Source organism: Plasmopara halstedii (genome assembly GCF_900000015.1).
Source record: "Plasmopara halstedii genome assembly, contig: Scaffold_484, whole genome shotgun sequence".
In the NCBI taxonomy this organism is placed as follows: Eukaryota; Oomycota; class Peronosporomycetes; order Peronosporales; family Peronosporaceae; genus Plasmopara; species Plasmopara halstedii.
The window spans coordinates 149,342-174,236 of NW_020187404.1; the positions used below are offsets into that span (position 1 = coordinate 149,342).

Consider the following 24,895-nt stretch of genomic DNA (forward strand, 5'->3'; position numbering starts at 1 on the left):
CTAATAGCTCTATGAATTTGGATGAGCGTAAATTAGGCGGACATGCGCTACCGGTGGAGAGACCATCGTAGGTATAAAGGACAGTGATGGTTATTATGTTCAAAATTAGGTGAATCGACAGACACCTATAAAATGGTTAAGGAACCAGCCACAGACGTCGAAATGGACAATAGTGAGCGTACACCAAGTGTCCGCATAGAGCAGCTGATGCTTTCCGAGCGCTTTGTCAAAAACAAATTAACGCTAGCATAGTATTGCTCATCTATTCATACACTTCAAGAAGATCGTTGGGTGTTTCAGCATGAAGCGGTGTGGACAAGACGGAAACATGAGCTAACCCTTATGCTGCAAAACGGGACAGATGATGTGGGCGATTAATGATAAGAATTCATTGCTGATGCTGTTCTTGCGAACATGGTAAGAAGTGTGAATGATACGGACTTTCCGACTACATATACTCACGTTATGGCAAGCGACGATGCAGCGAATCGGTATGAATCCGTCGCAGCAGAGTTTTGCTCCCATGAGCAGAATCAAACATGAACATCCAAGCCAAAATGAAAAAAATTGCGCAATTGGATGAGATGGGTCGTTGCCAAAAAGCGTGATCAGAACTGTTGTGCGGTCCAAGGCCCGACTTAAAACAAGGGTTTAAGAAAAATTTAAATAAAACTTTATTCCGGTCGCCAACGTGAATTTAATTTGGAATGTACATGCAGTGTGTGCCGGATGCGATTTCCAAGTGGATCAGCTGGGTGTCGATACTGCTTTCCTCAACAGTATGCTGACATATAACGTTTTATGGAAGTTTTCCTGGATGTCGACAATGGTTGGGGATACGTTTGATAATTCAACAAGGCGTATATATGGATTGAAATAAGTAGCAAGTGCCTGAAACAAGATAAAACCTCGTGTCTTTGTGAACAATGACTTCAAGGGCTGCGGAGGTGATCATTGCCTTTGTGTCAGGCAATACAGCAATGTTAATTCTACGTTTGATTATAAGTGAATGACATGATTGTCACAGAAAAAATCAGTTGGGAGATCAATCAGGTCAAAGAAGCTCAAAATGTAGAAGTTGGCAAGGCGGAGCTCATCTTGTGCATTGAGATCTACCACAACAGGTCAGCACAAACCCACATGATCAAAGCAGACTTGCTACATTGATGACCTGGTCAGACGATTCGGTCAACATGATTTCACGTGTGTCGACAACCCGTGCGCGCTAGAATTGAAGTTATCGTAATAACCGTTTCTCATTACGGAAGAGAGTCGTTCAAGGATGCACTCCAGACCATATTGATCATTGTTTGAGTGCCTGCTGTACAAAGGTCTTGAACTCGACCGGATGTTACATACGTGACAATACTGGTGTCACGTTTCTGAAGAACCTCACTAGGATTTAGCAACTTGCGTGTTACGTTATCTGAAGAATACCCGACAAATCGGTATTGTATACCAAAGAAGTGGTAACATTGCAGTTAAGGTATATTCAGATGCTATAGGGACAACAGGCGTCCGATACCAGGAGTTGCGGTCATGATTGCAGACTAGCCAATGGACTGCAGCTCAAAGTACATACGGCATGTTGCATTTAGCACGGCGATTTCTGAAAATATGGCTCTCATCATTTGAGTTCAAAAAACTTCTTGGACGTGTACAATGCCTTAAAACATGAGATACAAGCAAGTGGATAAATTACGAGTTTGGGAAGACAACCACGGGGCGATCGTATCCACCAAATTCGCCGGTTCAATGCTCTGACAAAGCACGTGAACATATGCTACGCAAGAACGTGCAAGAAGAAAATTTGAAGATCAACACGAAGAGCCAGATTGCAGATATGCTGACGAAGGCATAGAAGTCGATATACTTGTTTTTACACGCGAGGTGGCGGGGATCAAGACCAATACAATGCCAAGGACCAACAAACATCAATAACCAGTGGGAGCTTTGTGATTTATCTGATCAGTATTGTTGGAGAACGATGTTGCAATTATGTCTATTTAATATGGATATCGTTCATGTAGAACGAAGTCAGATTAGCCCAGCGGATAGCGCGTGGTGGCCCCACTTTCATGAATATCGCCCAAAAACATAGTTTCATTACCCGATGCTAAAAGGCTCACTGTGGAGTATCTAACTTCCCCTTGTTCGTTTAGATTTACTGACTAGAATGTTATTATGACGGCAGAGTATTTCGATAAAGATATGGCAATGACAGGGCGAAATATGATTATAATGAACTTCTCACACCATCAATTCAACGCTTTTTGTGAAAAAATACGTAGAAATGATTTGTAGCTATCACATCCTTGGAATTTAAAATCTCACAGTACAATTTACTGCCACAGCGGCATGAAACATATAAATTGATAATTTTCGAACCGCATTTTGAAGTGGATTTTTACGTCTTTTCCTGTGAGATGAAATGAAATGTCGTATGAGTTTTCATAGAGTAGACTAAAAATTTTGGACTACGAGCATCGTATATATTTGTTGAGCCATTCATTTAAATGTCGCTCAATACTTCTATCAGCTTAATCTACAATAAATTTCATCTCCAACATAATGGGCATACCAACTTTCTCCTCCATACTGCAACTTTTTCTTTTTGCTGCAACGATTGTACTTGTCGATGTCTTGTCAGCGCTTTACACCACGACTCAAACTCTCCGAAACAATCGGTCAAGCGGATCCAATTAAAGGAATCCCCGCTGGAAATTTATTTTGTCTAAGTGGAACAGCGCTAATTACTCAGGGGATAAGCTGACGAATATTCTTTAGGACTCTTTACTTGACGAGAAACAGATCAAAGATATTAAGAATTTGGTTCGCTAATTGAACACTGTCGATACAATGAAATGCGAATTCGCTGAAATGTTTTGGTCTAGCTACTTCTAATTCACACTTCGCAAGCTGAGTGGACGAAGCCCTTCAAATCAGAGGGTAACTTGGTCTATAGGACCGGTTCATAATGCATTAGTTTAGATTCTTCTCATGTTAATGTTGCTGTGTAGAACTTTAACGATAATAGTATATATGCTTTTTCGTAAAATATTTGTGCAATATGAAATGCTCGCAGCTGTAAGAGAGAGCACTGCTAGCGAGCGAAGTGGTGACTTATTGTTGGTGACACGTTAGTGCAGGTGTGGGCTCAAGCAGAATAGTATTAGAGAATATATTAAACTGTTAGATCCTGGTTCATCAATCCAATTACATCCAGTCTAAAAGTTACATGCCTATGCTTGTAGTTGATGTTGACGTTGCAATATCAACGTCAACGTCAACTGCAACTGCGACATCAATCACCACCATGCGGTTGTCATCCTAGTGTATAGCATGTTATGTAACACTCCCACTCACGCTTGACTTAGTATCAGAAAAGGACTTGATACCACTGGAGGCACGTAGTTCAGTAAAACGAGTTGTCACCAATGCCTTCGCCATCATATCACCAAGTTGATGGTTTGTTGGGATGTATTTGATTTCAATTTCACCATTTGAGACGCGCTCACGGACAAAATGATGGCGGATGTCAATATGCTTTGAACATTGTAACCAACATTGTGCGCCAGGGCAATGGCTCCCTGAGTATCCTCATAGATCACCGTTGGACTTGACTGTTTGTAACCAAATTCATTCATTAACGTTTAAGCACAAACGACCTCCTGTGTGCATAGGCTCACAGCCATGTATTCTCTTTCAGCTGAGCTCAATGCAACCGTCTTCTGATATTTTGCTTTAAAAACAATCGGTGAACCATTAAATATCACCAAAACACCAGATACTGATCGTCGATCATCTACATTGCTTCTCCAGCATGCATCACTAAACGCAACCAGAGATTGTTTCGAAACACCCCCTCTGAAAGTCAATATGATAGATCGAGTTGTATACAAATACCGCAGTATCCGAATTGCAGCCTTCCAATGTACCTGACCAGCGCAATCCAGGAAACGACTGAGATAAGACACAACAAAGCATACATCTGGTCTAGAACCCATTGCAATGTTTAGTAGACAACCCATCAATGGTCGTTTCTCCATTGCTTCTCTCTGTTCCGTTGTCTTTGAAGAGTCATCTCAACTTAACTTCACTCCACTATCACATGGTTTCTGGATTGGCCGCACATTTGATTGATTGAAACGCTTAGCTACTTCCTCGATGCAGTGGCCCTGTGATATCGTTAGCGTCTTCTTGTTTATTCCATGATTTATTTTAATTCCAAGGATCAACTTTGCTTGACCCAAATCTTTGATACGAAACCATTGAGTGTTTTTTATTTGATTTCATCCAATGATTTGGCCGCTATTAGCAAATCATCAACGTATAGGCAGATGTAAATCTCAGGCTCAGGGCGATTTTGAACACAAGTGCATGAAACAATAGATGAAGGTTTGAACTCAATTTTTAGCAGGACGTCGTTGATGGTCTTGTTCCACACGTGAGCCGCTTGCTCGAGGCCGTAAAGGGAACGGTTCAGTTTTAGTACTTTGCCTTTGTCGCATTTGAATCCTTCAGGCACTCTCATTTTTACCAACTCATCGAGCATTCCATAAAGAAAAGCAGTATCTACATCAAATCTGAAAATCGATAGACCTTGGTAACAGCATACTGATTACACTATGCGGATGGAGTTCAATGTAGCTACTCGTACGTAGGTTTCAAAGAAATTTATACCAAATCTTTGACTAAACCTGTGCAACGAGTCTCGCCTTTTATCGAATGATCCCACCATTTTCGTTCTTCTTTATCGCGAAAACCCACTTTTATCCAATAGTTATTATACAGGATTTGAAATCTACAACATCGCATGTGTTGTTGCGAATGAATGAATCAATCTCATTATGAAAAGCTTGCTTCCAATGAGTTTGGCACTCTCCATTGATTGCGTCGCTTCATGATGTTGGCACATCAGCCATGAATGCAACCATGCCATCGTCATCACTAATTTGTAAACGCTTTGGTGGACACCCATCCATATGTTCCGAGTAATCGTGCTGATGGTCTTCCCCACTGGCTCGAACACAACTGTGCGTCTTTGTGGAGTGGCATCGGACTCAACCTGGAGGCGCTGCTGAGTGTGAGGTACATCACGCAGCACGTGATGCTGACTATGAATAGATTGGCGACGATGGATTGGAGGATGGAATACAACTGCATCCCTCCCACTAAGTAAGTGTTTGTCATGTGTAATTTCAGTGTGTGGTGGACTCGCATGCTGAACGCTTGATATATCAACCGCCAAAGGCATTCTCTCGTCGTTATCATCTAAGTCGTCATCCATGATCATATCATCGCTTTGTGTTGGCTGTGAAATACAGCAAAACAAAATTGCACGATTTTGTGACGAGCGAAATTATGCGCTTTGATATGAAGAGACCCAGAAAGTCCTTGGGATGGCAAACACTACTCCTTACATTAGGCAGAAGCTCGTGTGGAGCCTAATATACTATCACTGAAGGAGTATGAAAGGATTTACGGCACATTACCATCACACAAATAATATTAATATAATTCGAGAAGGGGATTAGCTCTTCGTCTGTCACGTATGATTCCGTCAATTTAGGCGTTTGAAGGCCACTACATATCGGACCCTTCTACGTTCTTCAAAAAAAAACATACTCTGATATCAACCACGGTGTACATATCGTTCTACCTGAAAGTGATTCACTCCTTGGTCACCAAGTAGTACCGACAAGGGTCAACCATCCCATGGCTGGCTCTCATGCTGTCCAAGAGTCTCAGCATACATCCAAAACTGAGATGTGTCAAATCTGTAATGCTCTCTGAGCTTTGCTATCACATTGCATACTTCAATCGTCTCGAATCAGCAACACTGTTCTGAATCAGAGGATCGCTCAGCCACAGAAAATGAAGAGGAATGCTCTGACTACAACATGGTCACTCGCATCGGACTATCTTGAATCTGCGATTAATGATTCGGCTTCAGCAATCATATGTGTAACACACATGTGCTCGCATTTTTAAATAGTTTTTAGAGTACAGCGCAATCGCTGTCCAATGTAGCATGATCGCAACTAGGTGTCATAGATCGCAAACACCGCATGTGCAGGCAGCTTCACTGCTAAAAATCAAACCTGTTGCCTCGTGAAAACTTCAAGAAAAAGTTCTTAGCCTCTGGCATCAAGAGACTGCCCATAGACATTTTGGTTTTCAGTCATAACATCACGTACACCCTTGCGCTCGACGCTCAAACTATTAAAGAAAATCACCCATAGGCTTTAGAGTGTGTTCGGGCTGATATTAGTAGATCAAATTGATTTGTGAGCCCTCCGACCACTAACACCGCAGCTGTTATGGATATCCATCCCAATATAAAAATCTCGTAAGCTTATCAAGGCATGTAATGTCCAATGCAAAACTCAGTAAGTCAATCAACTCAATTCAGCAGCGTGTTGTCTCTTCGTAAGTGACTTGCAAGATCATCAGTTAGGAAATTTACTCGTTCCGTCCGACATTCATTTGTGAATAGGTAGCTGTTGACCTAGTCAATTTGAAGGTTGATACCTTGAACAGTGATCACCAAAATTTAGCTCTTGAGAGCGAATCTATTTGTTGAGAAGTGAAGAGGAAATGCCGAAGTGAATTACATAGCAGCTACACAGTCTACCCTTCCTACATGTCCGTAGCTAGCTTCCTGTGCACCCTTCTTGTTCCCTGTGCCTCTGCAACAGCCGCACTCGAGCTTCACCATGCGACGCCCCGACAAGATGAGTGGTCGTGAGGGTAATTTTGGATGTGATTCAGTCATATCCAGCACTACTCACTCCATAATCTCTCAATTAGATCTTGCCACACTTGAATCGCCGATCCCAGTCATCATTCGTCGAGTCAGTTCACTATATTCGCCGAGTTCATGCGCGTGCCCCACGCGCCCTGCAGACCATTGATCACCTTCACGTCATCAATCAATGAGTCCTTGGTTCGTCCAGCTCTCACTACGCGGCGCCACTTCAAAACTATTCACTTTACAATGTCTTTTGGTAAGCCGTATTGGCAAGAATCATTGTGATGTACAGCGTGGCATCCCCACCGGCTACCACATTGTTGACAGCTACAAATAGGTACCTTCTCGCTCAGGCAGCCCACAAAGACCTTTTCTTAATATTGATATCATCAGAAACGTTATTTGAGAAATAAAAATAAAGCTCATTTTGATGGTAGGTCAATACACTGCCGGCAGGCTGTCCAAATGCGCAAACTTATTCGGCGAGGATTTAACAGCACGTTGTCTCGCCTCAACATGCACATAGATTTGCTTACCGTCTTATGCATGTTAAGCCGCAAATTCATTAAGCTCACCAAGCAGTATAATTCTAGTAATTTTTACAATTCCAGTATCATTTTGTCAAATTGAATACTTCTTGATTAGTGTATTACCTGGTTTGCAGAGATTCCTCGTGGTTCCTGGTTCATGAAATAATCGCATCACTTTAACGCCTACGTAGGATTATAATGGGCCGCAATTAATGGCAACGTGTAAGTAAGTCAAATATTGAATTGTCTCTGCTGCTGGCCTCATATAGTCTGATCAGGCCTCATATACCGAATACCAGACGCCGGTCCAAACTCGATGTTGATATCATTTGGTCTAAGGTGGCCTCAACAAATAGCTACCTCATTGTCAGCGGCAAACAGGACAAGATAACTAAATCGGTTCTTTAGGGCTAACGTTTGACTACTAAGAAAAGTTAAGAGGGCGATGCCTTGATTTTTTAGTGACAAGGTAAACTTCAGCATATCCCATTAGTAAGATTTGGGTTCGTGCTAATGTTTTCAGCGTTTAAAGCGCACTGCAGATGATGTGCACGCTCCGTCTACCCCAATACAGAAGATTGATAGCTCCAAATTCAGACGTCAGCTTAGTGATCATTTCCATACTTTTGTTCACGATCATAGTCTCTTCATATTTTTATGAGGTGATTCACCAACTGCTTCTATTTTTGGTGCATCTGTTTAAAAAACGTCACACATAATGTGCTATCGATCTTCAACGATTTTCCAAGATTGTAAGGTCAACAGACATTTAAGGATGTCAAGGTGTTGTGACGCCACATGTACGGTGCACAATGGCAACTTGCAAGTCAAAATTAAACCTTCCCGAATATCAAGCTTAAAAGGTTACACAGCATGCGTTAGTGCTAAGGAGCTGGTTAGGGTTCTGGTAGCTTATTTTTTTCCATTCCGCGCTGCGAGTAGCAACACATCGTTAAAGATGATAAACACAAACGCTTCCGGGTCCAACGAGATACTCACCGACGACAACTACTACATGTGGTAGTTCAACGCTTGGATTGCATCAGCTAGAAAGGGGCTACAACGACACCTCGAAGCCATAAAGCCAGAAGACGCAGCGGGCCGCGAGGCGCAGGAGTGGAAGGCCGTCCACATGAAGGCGCTGGCTATTGTGGCCCAAATTCTGTGTCCAACCTACCAGTCGATGATTCGTGCCGCGGCTTCTGCATATGACGCATGGGAAACGTTGCGTTCTCTTTTCGCAAAACAGTCACTTCGTAACCGTGAGCAATTGAGGAACGAGCTGCATGGAATTTTGCTAGGCACGGGAGGAGAACTGATGAAGCTTATCGTGCAGTCTGATGATCTTGTTCGCGATTGACTGCGGTAGGTGAGGTCGTGTCTATGGACGAGAAATTGGTCGTTTTACTTAAACGTTTACCCCAGGAGTATGATGCAACGATCCGTATTATCGAGACGCACGAGATGGTGATATTGCTGGATGTAAAAGAGATGCTACGCCGTGAGTTCCGGCTGGCCAAGGTGAGAGAGTGGAAATAGCAATCAATCATGGTATCGATCCGCAAACAAGGTGGTCGAGGTGGTCGTCGAAGAGGTAACAGACGACGACGTGGGGGTCGAGGTGGCCGTGGTGATCGTGGAGGCTCCAATGGCGGCCGAGGACAGCACCAGAAGACGAATAGTGACAATTGTTCGTGGGTATTGCTTTAACTGCAATGAGGACGATCACAAGCGTGACGAATATACTGAGAAATTGGGAAATTTGTTTGCTTTCTTGTCCACAATGGATGCTTCAGCACGAGAGGTTTCCTGGCTGCTCAATAGTGGAGCGAGAAGCCACATGACGGGTAAAAAGATTGACTTTGTGGAGTATAAAGAGTTAAAGATGTTAGTCATCATCACCGTGGCTATTTCACAGCAGTTGCTAGCGTGAGGAAAACGAGCTATGCGTTTTGTTGTCGGAGTTGCACAAACGATCAAATTGACGGACGTTTTGTATGTGCCCCAATTGGATAGACAGCTGGTGCCCGTTCCAGCGTCAGTGGAACGTAGCGTTGTCGGGCATTTTGAGCGCAACCAAGCGGAACAAGTAGTGGCAAGAGAAGCACTAGATGTGATTCATCAAAACGGTGAGCTGTTCATAAGGCGTTTACAGCAGCTGAAGAGAGAACAAGCCGTCCAGCCAGATGCTATAATGCGTGATGTTAGGGCGTTATGGCATGCCCGACTGGCCGTCATTCCGCATCAAAGATGCAAGCTGCTGAAAGACAAGTGATGGACTGCCTGGACGTCAGCATGAAGAAGACAACGTGATCGCCAATTGTGGTGGATGTTTTTAAGGCAAGATGACGATGAGTCCGTTTGTGCGATGTTTCGGCAGTGAAGTCATGACTAGAAGCTCTCTGGAGGTCGTACACACTAATGGTATGGGCCCAATAAAGCCTAAATCGAAAGGTGGCCCCGTGTATGTACATACATTCATCGACAACTACAGTAGATACGTCTACGTGTATCTGCTGTTCACGAGAGCACAAATTTCCTATTGCTTTCTCCAATGCTTTGTAGAGAACCAAACTGGCTACAGGATAACGTGTGTTCGTAGCGATATCGGTGGAGAGTCCATCAGTGCAAATTTTAATCGGTTTTGTTCCACCAACAGCATCGTGCATCAAACAAGTGCTCCGTATTCTCTGCAACAGAATGTTTGGCGGAGAGAATGAATCGCACGTTAACTGAAATGACCCAAGCGATGATGTATCACATGTGGAGGTGGAGCGACACTGGTATGGAGACGCCGTGATGACAGCTGCTCATGTAGTTAGTCGTATCTTGAACAATGCGCGTCGCGACAAGACTCCTTAGGGCTTTAAGCGGCACGCAGCACGCAGCACTCACTCCGGTACCTTTCGAGTATTCGGATCTATCAAGTACGTGCATCTCGAAAAGAGAAATCGGGCGAAATGGGACGCGAGGTTGCACCGATGAATCTTCTTGGGATATGCTGACGGCTCAAAAGCATACTGAGTATGTGACCTCGACGACAAAAGACTAGTCAAAACGCGGACGGTGACGCTAAATGAGTGCCCATCTGCTCATTGTAACGATGATGTTTTCGTTGATACGGAGATAGCCAAACGAAGTACGCGCTCGAAGACGACAACGGCATGTTGAGTGCGCCGACATGTGCAAGTACACCCACTGCCACAGACATGGAGATCGACGGAACGAGAGTTGACCTTATGCGTACGGATGTAGATAGCTCTGCTGTTTAAGCTACCAAAGTTTTCCTTGATGGGGGGGCTTCTTGAGTGTTTCTCGTACCGTCGTTGACACTACACATTCAGGAAACTTCGCTGGAAATTTATCCGGAACTAGTACTTTGATCTGGTCACCCCAAAAATACTAGAGCTTTCTCGTTCAGACAAATACCACTACTACCTGCACCTACTCGCTATATCTAAGCTCCAGAACAACCCAAGAAAGTAACTTTCGGTGATGATTGCATGGTGTTTAGCGGTGGATCAAGGTCTGGGCGTGGGCCTCGTGTTAAACAGACTCGGCTAAAATTCAACGGAGATGAAGCTGATGACATGCCTCTGCTTGCAAATGAACCTCATGTGAGTCTCAAGACGATCGTGTGACTGAAGGTCCAGACTCTAATCGCACTCGGCTTGATGAGTACGAGATCGCATTAACAGCCACGGAAGTTTTTGCGAGCTATGCAGAAGCGATGGCATCACACGAAGCCAAGCTGTGTAAAGAAGATAATTGCTAAGAACTAAGGGCACACACTCGCAATTTGTTCAGGCGCCCGCATGGTGCACGAGCTATCGAATGCAAGTGGCTCTTTGCACTCAAATTTGATGAGAACGGCAACATTTTCGATTCGAAGCTGGCCTAGTGACGCTTGGATATTTGCAAACTCGTGGCGTAGACTACTACTACACGTACTCCCCGGTGGCGACCACCAATACTATTCGCGCGTCCTTTGCGGTGTGCTGCAGCAAACGATTGAGGAGGTGGATATTAAATCATGTTTCTTAGTGGGCTGCTTGATGAAAACATGTACATGGCGATGCCACAAGGTGTTCGGGTTTACGATGGGTTTGTACGCAAGCCGAAGCGAAGTCTTTATGGGATGAAGCAAGTCGATGCAGTCTGGTACAAGATATTCGGGCTGCATTTATTAACATGTGATACGTACAATGCGGTGCAGATCCATGTATGTTTGTCCGTCTCGTCAATTTGACAAGCCCCCTGTGTACATCGTGCACTATGTCGATGATCTGTTCATTCGTTGTACCACGGATGCTGAGGCAAATTCGATTTGTGCTGCAAATTCACTGTGAAATCGCTTGGCAATGCTTAATTTGTTCTCGAGATAGAGTTAAGTATGTACCACAGAAGGGGGAACTTGTGTTGGGAAAAACCCCGTTTATCAAAAGAATGCTCGAGCGATTCGGGCAAATAAAAGCAAATACTACGCGAAAATCCACGGTGCGTGGTCAAGCTTTTACGCCGGACGAATCGCATGATGTGGACAAAAATGATCGGGGCTACCAGGAACTAACTAGTCTTTTTTGTACGTCGGCAATGCTACCAGCCCAAACATTTGCGCTATTTTGTCGAAACGCCTGCAGTACCTGGATTTTCCATGTGAAATGCTCTGGCGCGCCTCAGTGCCCGTCCTGAACTATCCCAAAGACGCATGCACACGTGAGGTGCGGTTCTGCGGTGCAACATGTAATCAACTCAGTATCAAGGCTTATGCGGACAAAATTGGGGATCTGACAAGCACACGAGATGCTCAACGTCTGGAGTATTATTGCTGCTAGCAGGCGGGTCGGTAGTACTAAAGAGCAAGCGGCAGACCACAGTGGCTTTGTCTTCTGTTGAAGCGAAGTATATGGCACTTGCTTTAGCCAAGCAAGAGGTCATTTGGCTACGCTACCTGTTGGGTGAGTTCAAGGCTGAAGTTCCCACCTAGACAACAAATCTGCGATCGGTATGGCTACCAACCAAGATTACACGTCTCCCGCAAACACATTAACATACGAGCTCATTTTGTGCGAAAAAACGTCGAAGCAGGACGCGACAAGCAAGCGCACCATGCTCATGAAGAATCAACTGGCCGACTTCTTTATTAAGGGATACCGACGCTACGCCTGTTGCAGCTACCCGGAAAAGCGATCGACGATGTGCTAGTATAGGGGGTGTGTTGAGGCGTTGTGACGTCACATCACAGCTCTGTGTACGTTGCATATTGGCACCCTGAAATTGAAATGGAACCTTCTCAAAAATCAAAATCGCTAGATTACAGAACATACACTAATGGTTTGTAGTTGGTTAGGTTTCTAGTAGCTAATTTCACTTTCGATTTTGTACTGCGAGTAACAAGACATCGTTGAAAAGGACTAGCAAATAGTGTTGCCATTATTTATACTCGCTAGTTTGAAAACACGCATTACGATCGGACGCTGCATGCCAACATGCATCGAAGTTTAAAAAGTATAATACTTTCCTTAAATTACGAACGGCATCCGTTGCTCCAGGAGTATTGTCGAGATGAATACTCTTGAAGTCATAATATTGCGGGTATATTTGTACTTACATGCATTAGTATCAGCTTTCAGTAGTACATAAAACAATGTCAGATGTACCAAGTGGTGTGGTGGCTTCACTTTCATGATTGAGGGTTTAGATCTCCTTAAAGGAACAATTTTCATTCCAAGGTATCCGGAGCTGATTGTGGGGTTCCATGCCGTTTTTTACACCCATCGGCGATTTGAATGATCCACAGACCAGATCATGTTTTAGAGCAGAGTCTTTTGGTACAGATATGCATCTGTTTAGAAAGACGTTGGAACATAAAAGCTTTTTTTTTACGCTTTACCATCAAATCAACAGTATCCAAGGGCTTTTAAAGAGCAAGGTCTTAATAAATAGGTAATCAGTCTTCTTGATGTCATTATGGCTCACGTTATGGACAGTTGTTTAATGCCATTATTAGCAGTAAAGATGCCTTAGCAATGAATATCTAAGCCGCCCGTGGCGATCACCACGCCTTCCTTCACTACAACGTTCCGACTCACGACGACAAACTAGCGCACCGAAGTCAAGTGATCTTTTAAAAAAGTTCGAGATAGAACGCGGCAAACCCGTCCGCACGACCAAAGACCCGGGTCTCAAGCTTACAGGAACGATGTGTGAAGGTAGCTGCACAAGAGGAGTGGTAACTACTACCGCTTTGAGTTCTGTAAAAGGATGATTCATATACTTTTGGGCGTGTCATATCGTTAAATGATGAGAGCGATATCACAGAGTCGTGGCTTATAACTGGTGGCAAGGTTTTGGGCATCATTGCGCAAGGAGTTGGAAATAGAATCAGACCAAGATACGACCGGCCACAATTGCCATGGAGGAATGCTGAACGCTACGTGAGTTTTAAATCACTCGAAATTATAAAATTGCATGATAAAAGCGTGACAATTCCACTACTTCATAAAGGATAATGGTACTAGCGTGGTGGAACATCCTGTCGAATTTGACGAGCTGGTTGTGGAGCTCCAGATAATGAGATACCAATAAACGAGTCGCACCAACTGGTGGTACTTTTCGCAAGTCTGACGGCAGAATATGATTTGTTCTCATCAATTATGATGCGAAGAAAATTACATTGATTGAAGTGAAGAAGAGCTATTTAAAGAATCAGGGAAGGTGCACAGATGAAAGGCTACGGATAAAGCGTTCTGAGTAAGTGGAAATGCTCGAAAATTAAAAGGTGGACAGAGGAAACGTTTGAAAAGGTAGTGCCACGCGCAATAACGGCAGATGTAAGTGCAAGTATTTTCATTGTGACTAAGTTGGTAATGTAAAGCGAAAATGTCCGGTTGGAAGCGTGTCAGCAATGATACTGCTGTATTCGCAGTCGGTGAAGGTCGGTCGGCAGGGTGCTCAACAATATAGCGCCCCATTCTACAGACCATCACACAGTAAGAACTAGTTCGAATACAAGGACCTTGGCGTATGCATCAAACTGACTATTGCAGTTGTTAAAAATTTTCACGTCAAAAAGCCGGCAAAGTAAATTGATAAGTTTGGGTGGAAAGGGCACTCGCATGAGCGATGTTTGATTTTTTTATATCCCAGTACTTGACAGACAATTGTTGTCGGTTGGCAAGGTTGCAGAACGCGGTTTGGGCATCGAGATGTTTATATTCTTCATGTGTCATCTGAAAAAAAGAGAAGGCGATTGCATCGTATTTATGAACTGATAAAGCGTACAGGCTCGACTAAAATTAGGAAGAAGCATCTTACGCGGAGTATTCCAGGGTTGGCACTCGTTGAGAGCTTTGGCATGCTCGCATAAGACACCCAAATAAGGAAGATTTGCTTAAGACACAGCGCTTGACAAAAGCCATCTCGCAATCAAACAGGAAATAAGAACATTTTGTGCCGAGATTTTGAAGGATAAACTTGCAGTCACAGCATTTTCCACCCACTCGATGACAAAGACGACACGCGTTCTGGAGCACGTATACACTGATATAATGACCCAACGAGGGCTCTGTCGAAGGGAGGTGCAAACGATATCTCTTTTGGGAATGATTTTCATGATATGGTGTGAACTCCTTGTCGAGAGTAAGAACGAATTATTTGACAGCTTCAAGGAATTTAAGCCTCTTTACAAAACTCTATGAGGTCTCAAATGCTTGAGATCCGACAATCGATAGAATTTGTGAACAAAATGATGGTAGACGTGTGTCGTCGAAGCGCCATCGTTCACCAATGTTTTGTTCCATATAGCCCTCAGCAAAATGGGATGGCAGAGCATATGAACAGGACTATATTAATAGAAGGCTCGTGTTATGCTTTATTTAAAATATAATTTTAACTGAATGGTGGGAGGAAGCAGTAAGAACAGCAGATGATTAGATTTGTCGCCAGACGATTACAGCCCATTTCGACATCACGCCTCAAGAGTTGATATTAAAATTAAAGCGCCTCGGATGAATCACTAATGTGTGCTCGGATCGTATGGTTGCGCTCATGTCACAATCCAAAGAGAACGAGGCTCGAGCCCAAGAGCCCAAATAAAAGTTTTGCGGTTATGCGGAACATGTCAAATATTATCGCGGGTTTTATGTGGTAAATGCTAAGGTTAAAGTTAATAGCTCTATAGATTTGGATGAGCGTGAATTAGGCGGTCATGCGCTACCGGCAGAGTGAGCATCATAGGTATAAGGGACAGTGATTGTCATTATGTTCAAAATCAGATGAATCGACAGAGACCCATGAAATGGTTGAAAAACCAGTCATGGACGTCGAAATGGACAATAGTGAGCGTCACCAAGTGTCCGCATAGAGTAGCTGATGCTTTCCGAGTGCTTTGTCAAAAAAATTAAAGCTAGCATAGTATTGCTCATCTATTCTTACACTTCAAGAAGATCATTTGGCGTTTCAGCCTGAATTGTTGCAGACAAGACGAAAACATGAGTCAAACCTTATGCTGCAAAACGGGACAGATTTTGTGGTCGAGTAATTATTGACGATAAGATTTCATTGCTGATGCTGTTCTTGCGAACATGGTGAGAAGTGTGAATGATACGGGCTTTCAGACTACAAATGCTGAAGTAATGGCAAGCGACGATGCAGCGATTTGGTATGAATCCGTTGCAGCAGAGTTTCGCCACCATGAGCGTAATCAAATATAAATATCAAAGCCAAAATTGAAGAACAATTGCACGATTGAATGAGATGGGTCTTTGCCAAAAAGCGTGATCAACAGGTACAAGGCCCGACTTGAAGCAAAGAGTTTAAGCAAATTATGAACGACCTTTTCCTGGCCGCCATCGTGAATATACTTTGGAATGTATATGCAGTGCGTGCCGAAGCGATTTCCAAATAGAACGGATGGGTGTCGATATTGCTTTCCTGAACAGTATGCTGATTTACAACGTTTGATGGAAGTTCCGCTGAGTGTCGACGATACGTTTGTCAATCTAAGATACTATCTATGGATTAAAACAGGCAGCAAGTGTTTGAAACAAGACAATACATCGTATATTTATGAGCAAAAGCTTCAAGCGCTTCGAAGGGGGCCAGTACTTTGTGTCAGCAATCACAGGAATGTTAATTTTACGTTTGACTATAAGTGATTACATGATTATCACAGAATAACAAGCGCAAAGATCACTCACGTCAAAGAAGCGCTTAAAAACATATTCAAAATGAAGGAGTTGGCAAGGCGGAGCTCATCTTGTGTATGTAGAGCCACAACAGGTCAGGCCAAACCCATATGATCAAGCAGGCTTGCTACATTGACGACCTGGTCGGACAATTCGGTCGACAAGACTATAAGAGTACCGACAACCCGTGCGCATCCGAACTGAAGTTATCGTCACCATCGTTGCCTGCAAACGGGGGGAAGTCGTTTAGGGATGAACTCGAGACCATATCGATCTTTGATTGAGTGCCTGCTGTACATAGTTTTTTGTGCCAGACCGTCTGTTACATACGTGACAACACTAATGTCACGATTCCCGAAAAACCCACAACTGCAACACTAGGATTCAGCTATTCGCGTGCTACGCTACCCGAAGAGTTGATGACAAATCGGTATTGTATACCAAGGTAGTGGTAAAATTGCAGTAAAGTCATATTCGGATCCTCTAGGGGCAACAGACGTCCGATACCAAGAGTTGCGGTCATGATTGCAGACTAGCCATTGGTCTGCAGCTCAAAGTACCTGCGGACTGTTGCACTTAGCTCGGCGAGGCTAAATGTATGGCTTTCATCATTTGCATTCAAGAAGTTCTCTGGACGCGTGTAATGTATAACAACATTAGTGACAAGCAAGTGGATATATTACAAGTTTGGGAAGACAACCACAGGGCGATCGTATCCGCCAACATCGTCAGTTTCATGCTCGGATGAAGCACGTGGGCATATGATACACAAGAACGTGCAAGAGAATTTTTCTAAGATCGACACGAAGAGTCAGATTGCAAATATGCTGACGAAGGCATCGAAGCCCATTTGCTTGCTTGTACACGCGAGTTTATTATATAAAAATTACAATTTGTTCGTGCAGATATCGAAGCCAAATAAGCCCATTCATTAACGCGTGATAACTTCACTTCATGATTGAGTGTTCAATTACACGATTTTTGTGATAAAACACAGTTTTATTTACGGCATGAAAAATATAAAATCGTACGTACTTTTATGCTAATGTTCGAACCACGTTTGCAAGTGGATTTTTACGTTTTGGCCCATGAGATGGCATTTCAGGAAATAAACAAGTCCAGAGAGTAGACTACAGAATTCGCGGGCGACAAACATCGTATCAATTTTTTGAACCACGTGAGAACCATTCATTCTAATTTCGCTCAGTCCATCTAACAGCTTCATTCTACAATAAGCTTCATCTCGAACACAATGCGCGTACCAGCTTTCTCCTCCATACTGCATCTTTTTGCTGCAATGGGTCTACTTGTCGATGTATTGGGAGCGCTTTCCCATACGACTCAAACTCTTCATAACAATCAGCGGAATGCAACTGATCGCCAGCTGAGAGCGCAAGATTCACGAGCAAAAAAAAAAGTGATTGGTGACGAAGAAAGAGTGTATAAATTTCCATTTGATTTGAACAAAGTCCCACCCCTCTCGCCGACCAGACTAATAGATATTCCTCCCGAGTTTCAACTGCATCCAGTAGTGCGTGGCCAACAAGAAGCTACTACTTCAGAAGTGGATTCTTCATTTGTGGATAAAATGGAAACCATACTCGCTGAAACAGACAAGCAAACATTGAAGGGCTTGTTGAAGATTTCAGCACTGCTTGGAACGATTTGAGTATGAAAAAACGAACGTTTGACTCATCAAAGCTCGATTCGTTGTCCTCCTATATTCGAATGAACCTCGCCATTGCTCTAAAGCTCAAGGCAACATCCAAAGAACATGTTCTTGATAAGAACGTTTGGAATTTTATGCTGAATCACATGATACATTACGGTTTTCATCGTGGCGAAGTGAAACTTTTACTGCACACTATCAAGAACATCGATGTGCAAAGCTACGTCGATTCATACGATCAAATTCTGTCTGCAGCGACACCAAAGGAGATTCTGCGTTTTGAGCCCCTACACACCCAAAGCGAGGCCGTTGTCCGTTCTGCATATTTGATGGCAACCAAAGAAAGAGTTGGTAAAGCGCAACCAGGTGATGAAAAGACCGATCGGGACATTGCTTGGAACGATGTTCTGACCAAATGGATCCGCGCCAACCGCAACCGGGTCATATTGGAGCAAATTCTTAACAGAAACTCTGTACCTGATGCTAGAAAGAACGAAATTATGGCTCTCTATGGCGCGCTGAAGGAGTGTATAGAACAGGTTCGTAGTATTACATAACGCATTAGTTCAAATTACTCTTATGTTAATGTTGCGATTTTTCATAAAATGTTGTTATAATGTTTAATGCTCACAACTGTAGGAGTGAGCACTACTGGCGGGCGAGGTGGTGACTAGCTATGAATTTGTCCAGACAATATCGGAGGCTTCACGGGGAATTATGCTGAAGCTTATACTGCTGCTGCATTCCTCACGTCAGCCCGCCTTACTTAGTCGCAAATGATTTTTAGTGACACCCTAAATTACTACAAATGGAAAATTTTCTTAAAAACCCTATTTACAAGTTAAGTATACCGTTTCTAATTAACGATGAATGGCAGCTCGCCATCAATGTGTTCATCGAATTACATATTGTGTATCAAAAGACTTTGTACCTTTTTTAATATTCCAACGTTTTCAATGTAGTCAGCCAGTACTAATACCAAACTGTGGAAAATCGCCCGAGTATTTAAGCCAGAAGATCAGTTGCATCCAAATATTAAGCTTGAATCTGCTACGACGTATTACGGACCCTTCGGAATAAGATAACCGAATATACTGGTGCGTGGTTCTTGAGAAACAGATGGGAGATTTGAAGAGTCGAGCTCCAAGAAAGAGCTAGTCGACAAATCTATGTAAAATATCGAGTCTGAGAAGGCACAAGGTGGTATTCAATGAAAATGAGTTATATTGAGCCTCGGGGGAGTCGAGGGTAATGTGATATAATACTTAAAAAAGGCGCTCTTTTTAGCGATGTACATGGACCATGTTTGCTCTTCAATGATACCTTCGTACTGGACTTTATAATACGGGGCGTCGTGCAACTATGTGCAATACACTTCAGAATACAGTGAGTAAAATGCGAAGGCCAAGCATCGACTACAAACTAAAATATTTCGTGTCAAGAGCAATAGTTGTAGAGTCAAACGTTCTGACGAGCCGTCGAATAAAATTTGAAAAATTTGATAATGTGAAACTAACATTTGTCTTGAAACTGGCACCCGAGCACATAACCAGTTATTAGTGACCCGTCTACAACGCCGTTAGCCATGAACTGACTAGAAGTCGAAGAGGTTAGATACCACACACGTATTTCCTTGTGAAGCTATTTTGAGCCCACATTTACCTAAAAACGAAAACATTGTTAGCGCGTAAAACGGCCCGAGGAGCAGCGGGCTGCCATAGTTCTTTCGCTAAGAGAAAGCAAAGCTTACGTCGGTGGCCTTCGTTATATACTAAGACCCAGTACGAGTGTGGCGATTTGCAATCCGCTTACTCAAGAGAAACTACAACCTTAACTCAAGGCAAATAAACTTTTTCGTTCAAGATGTAAATCGTATTTTTTGGCTTATTGGCGGCAAAGCCGCATATATCTAAAACTTTAGGTTTTCGTAACTAATAGAAAAACCAACTTCAAATGCATAACAACTGTCAGTCCAGACGCGTAGGGTGTTGCCATACCATTGTGTGGTCACACCATCTTGTGTGAGCCACCCCTTCATACTAGGGTACATGAAACTCCGTTGCAGTCTCCCACATCTAAATTGTGAGCACCTATAATTCACATTTAACTGTGCCTCCTACGAGTCTCGCATGTCGAAGACAACTCTACATCCCCAGGACCTTCTACATGCATTCTCTGCTTAATGAGCGTTGTGTCAGGGACACGAGGGACACCCAGCTCGCTTGTTTCGAGAGGGCCCGCGGGCAGAACCGTTCTCCCTCTCCTGCACGCGGTGTAACTTCAGACTGCACGTCCACGGCTTCACGGAAAGCGCATATTAAGCCATCAGCAACCGAGCATCGCGCACCGAGCACCCCCGACGTGACGGATTATCTCGTCAAAGATTTATGGGAATTCGACTACGAGTCCGATTCTTTTTTTTTCAGGATAAAAAGAAGAGAAGGGCGAGGTGCGACAGAGGCGCAACGTGAGCCCTTCTCGAATCTTGCGGACACCGTGTCCGTTTCCCGACCTCTCGACTTTCGTGGGAAGTGGTATCATCACCCAAAAGCAGCTAGATGCTGCACGTTGGGTGGGTATGCGCGCGCATCCACAGCAAGTCCTATACCCTCGCGTGAAATACGGCTTCCGTTCGACGGATCTCACTACCGAAGTGAAGGATGCGATCACTCGATCGTTGGGCGTCTACTTGGCCGGGCCCCAACAAGATAAGCTTAACCATCAAAAAGCTCTCCGAGCTCGCTGCTGAATTCATCAAGAAATTCCGGTGGGTATGTACTGCACTTGAAGACGTGCTTACAGAGGAGGCGCTACTGTATTCGCGATGCAGACGATTCCTGTAGCGCTCGACCTTGGCAATACCGCTTCATATGACTTTGACCGATGGGTGCAGCGGCACCGAGAACTTTCCTCGCTGTTTAATTCGCAGTTGAGCACAAAGGGATGGACGCGCACGTAAGAAACCATTGTCGGTTTGTGTTTGCCAAACTCAAGGCGCATCGCCGACTTCATTTGCAACAACATATGGATTTATCCATCACGCTCCGGGAAGCTATGTGGTCTCTCGCACGGGTGAGTTGATGACCACAGCAGCTCAGGGCCATAGCTTGAGCTCAGCTCATAGCCCTTCGGATTCCCTGCCTATTAACGAGAAGCGAGGAGCATACGTCGACGTGCAGCGTCATGACCCCCTCTGATCACAAGTGTATACGACGTCTGGGCAGTCTTGCCGAAGTGGCAACTCAAATCCCCACAAATTCTCGGAGTCGGGGTATTCTTGCCACTTCACAAGATACTGAGTTTGACTCTGTTGACGGCGTCGACCCACAAGAGGTTCCACATCATAGTGAACAATACCGTTCTCGTCGAGAAGAGCAGGCGGCATATGATGACGACTTTATCGATTGCCGTTCGATGACTCGCAATGCTCTTTGCGCTCTTAAGGACAAGGACCATCGCGATCGGGACTCCGCTGAGCAAAGAGAAGAGAAGAGAAGAGAAGAGATGCTGGGGTCGCATACCGCTGTGCGTAAGACTTAGAGAGCTTTAAGCACTTTGTGTGCACTGACGCCTTACGTTGAAGATAATCGAGCTCTGACAAAGCGACACCTAGCCGTCAAGCAGACGAATGCGTCGCTTCGTGCGGCGGTGGGGCGTCTGTGCCGTTGAAGATGGAGTTCGTTGCACTTCGTGGTCAAAACCAGTTGCTAGTCCAGCCTCTGGGTGATCGAGCGCCTGTGTGTGCCGCTAAGGCGCCAACGCTTCCGCGTTTACAAGTGCCAGATTCCGGTACGGCTTGAATAAGCCCACATAAGAAACCGGGTGGAAGCGCATTCATTCAGGAAGGTCTAGCGTATACGCAAAGCCCCGCTTGTCCACGACCTCGAATGTGCGATAAATCGTGGACGGAGCTTCGTCTTGACGACAGCAGAAATTATAATGCATAGGAAGGTTTTTAGTATTTAATAAGACTACGTCTCTGACCTCAATGTTTTCCCATTTCTTCTACTTCATTCATCTGCATATTCTTTCTGCATGTCTTGGCATTCAGCCATCGCATCGCGAACGTGTCGTAAGACACTCAGTCTGGTAGACAGGAACTCATCGACTTCTCCACGAACAGTGAGGAGACTGACATCAGCTAGCAGCTCGGCTATTACTCCACGCCATGCCCTGAGCCATGGGACGGCAGCGTCAGCAGGATGCGAGGATGAATGAGCCCGTTTGCGGAGAACTGCGTGTGACCGGTAGATAAAGGCTATACTGTTCGTAGCAGAATCCACGGGTGGCAGCATGGCGCTATAGCCCCTCGGGGCCTCATTCCAGGTGCTGCGAAGGACGTCTTCAAAGGTGCGATTCGCGCGCTCAGTTTGACAATCGGTCTGCGAATGGTCCGCTGTTGATATATCCAACTTGGTACCCAGCACCTCAAAGATCATCGACCAACATGTCCCAGTGAAGTATGGGTCTCAATCAGAGACAACTGACTTCGGAAGTCCATGCTGTTGAAAGACACAATCCACAAACAGCCTCGCTGTACCGACATCGTCGATAGTGTCCGGCAAGATAAACTATCTTGCTCAAACGGTTGACGAAGACCACGACACTCGTGCTTCTCGCCAAGTCTTTCGGCTGGCCATACAAAGTCCATACTCATGGACTGCAAACAGCGGAGGGTACCGGCAAGCTGGCTAGCGACGCCGCCGCATCCCTAAAGGTTTTCAACCTTTGACACATCTAACACATGAGCACATAGGTGCTCGTACATTTGTACAGCATGGCTACCATAAGTGAAGCAGAATCAAATAGGATATACAATCCAAAATTATAAAACGATATTACAATTGATCTGAGATGGATTCTTTCCAAGAATCGTGATTAAAATGACATTGTCGTGCAGTAAAATACCCGACTTTAGACTATAAGCAAAATTATGACCGAAGTTTTCCTTTCGCTAACATAAATATAATTTGGATGATATATTCAGTGTCTGCCTAAGTGCGACGGTTAAATGTAACAGCTGGATATCGATACTGCTTTCCTGAATAGTATGCTGACAGACAAGCAAGTTTTGCTGGATGTAGGCAGTGGTCGATATACGTTTGCTAATTCAACAAAACCCATATATAATTCGAAAATAGCAGCAGGTGTCTGAAACAAGATATTACATCATGTCGCTGTGAACAATGCTTTACGGGCTGCGGAGGGGATCAGTGTCTTTGCGTCAGACAATCACAGAAATGTTAAATCTACGTTTGACTATAAGTGAATGACATGATTGTCACAAAAAACAAGCGGGGAGACCACTCAGGTCAATGAAGCGTATAGAATATATTCAAAATAACGAAGTTGGCAATGCGGAGCTCACCTTGTACATGGAGATCTACCACATTAGGTCAGCCCAAATCCATATGATCAAGCAGACTTGCCACATTGGCGACCTGGTCAAACGATTTGGTAAACAATATTCGAAGAGTACCGACAACCCATGCGCATGAGTATTGAAGTTAGCGTCACCATCGTTGCCTACAACGGAAGAAAGTTGTTTAAGGATGCACTTCAGACCATATCGATTACTGATTGAGTGCCTGCTGTACATAGGGTTTGAACTCGACCGGATCTTACATACATGACAACAATGGTGACAAGTCTCCTGAAGAGTCTTACTGGAATTCGGCTATTCGAGTGCTACGCTACCTGAAGAAAACACGACAAACCGGTATCGTATACCACGGTAGTGGTAACATCGCAGTTAAGGAATATATAGATCCTATAGGGGCAACAGACGTCCGATATCAGGAGTAGTGGTCAAAATTGCAGACTAACCATTGGTCTGCAGCTCAAAGTATCTTCGCCCTGTTGCACTCAACTCGGCGATGGCTGGATGTATGGCTTTCTTCATTTGAATTCAAGAAGTATTTTGAACGCGTGCAATGCGTAAGTTCACGAGTTACGAGCAAGTGGATATATTACGAGTTTGGGAAGACAACCACGGGGCGATCGTATCCACCAACATCGTCGGTTTCATGCTCAGACGAAGCACGTCAAAATATGATACCCAAGAACGTGCAAGACGAAATTTTGACGATCGACACGAAGAGTCAGATTGCAAATATGCTGACGAAGGCATAGAAGCCCATATACTTACTTTTACACGAGAGGTGGCGGGAATCAAGGCCAGTCCAATGCCAAGGATAATCAAGTATCAAGAATGACTGGGAGTGTTGAGAATTATCTGATCAGTAATGTTGAAGAACGATGTTGCAATTATGTCTAATTTGCATTAATATTAAAAAACTGATTCAGATTAGCCCAGCGGATAACGCGTCGTGGCCCCACTTCAATGGATTCCGCCCAAAAACCATAGATATATTACTGGATGTTGAAATGTTCCCTGTGGGGTATCTAGTTTCGTTTTATGTTTACTGACCGGAGTAATTCGGTAAAAATATAGCAACGACACAGCCGGAAAGAAATATGAATATAATAAACTTTTCACTTTCGGTTTATCATTAATTCAACGCTGCTTGCAAAAAATTACGTAAAAACGATCTGAAGCTATCACAACTTTATTAGATTAAGAATCACATAGTTTAATTTACTGCCACAGCGGCATGAAACATATAAATATTTTACGCCATCGTTCAATTGTTGTTGTCGAAGTTCTAGAAGAGGATTTGCTACACTCTGCATGGACAGGACATTGACAACTCGCACAGTAAAGTACCTACATGATGAAGCTTCGAGTTTTCTA

General features: G+C 44.0%; 2 protein-coding genes across 2 annotated transcripts; one reads left to right on the forward strand and one right to left on the reverse strand.

Annotated features, from left to right (window-relative positions):
- Positions 1-4,804: 4,804 nt before the first annotated feature.
- PHALS_10584 (uncharacterized protein) lies at positions 4,805-5,290 on the reverse strand (the record flags this gene model as incomplete). The annotated part of the gene is made up of 1 exon (XM_024726032.1): positions 4,805-5,290. The coding sequence occupies one exon, from the start codon at positions 5,288-5,290 to the stop codon at positions 4,805-4,807; it is 486 nt and encodes a 161-aa protein (XP_024576749.1).
- Positions 5,291-8,416: 3,126 nt separating this feature from the next.
- PHALS_10585 (uncharacterized protein) lies at positions 8,417-9,217 on the forward strand (the record flags this gene model as incomplete). The annotated part of the gene is made up of 3 exons (XM_024726033.1): positions 8,417-8,632; positions 8,710-8,805; positions 8,855-9,217. The coding sequence occupies 3 exons, from the start codon at positions 8,417-8,419 to the stop codon at positions 9,215-9,217; spliced, it is 675 nt and encodes a 224-aa protein (XP_024576750.1).
- Between the last annotated feature and the right edge of the window lie 15,678 nt (positions 9,218-24,895).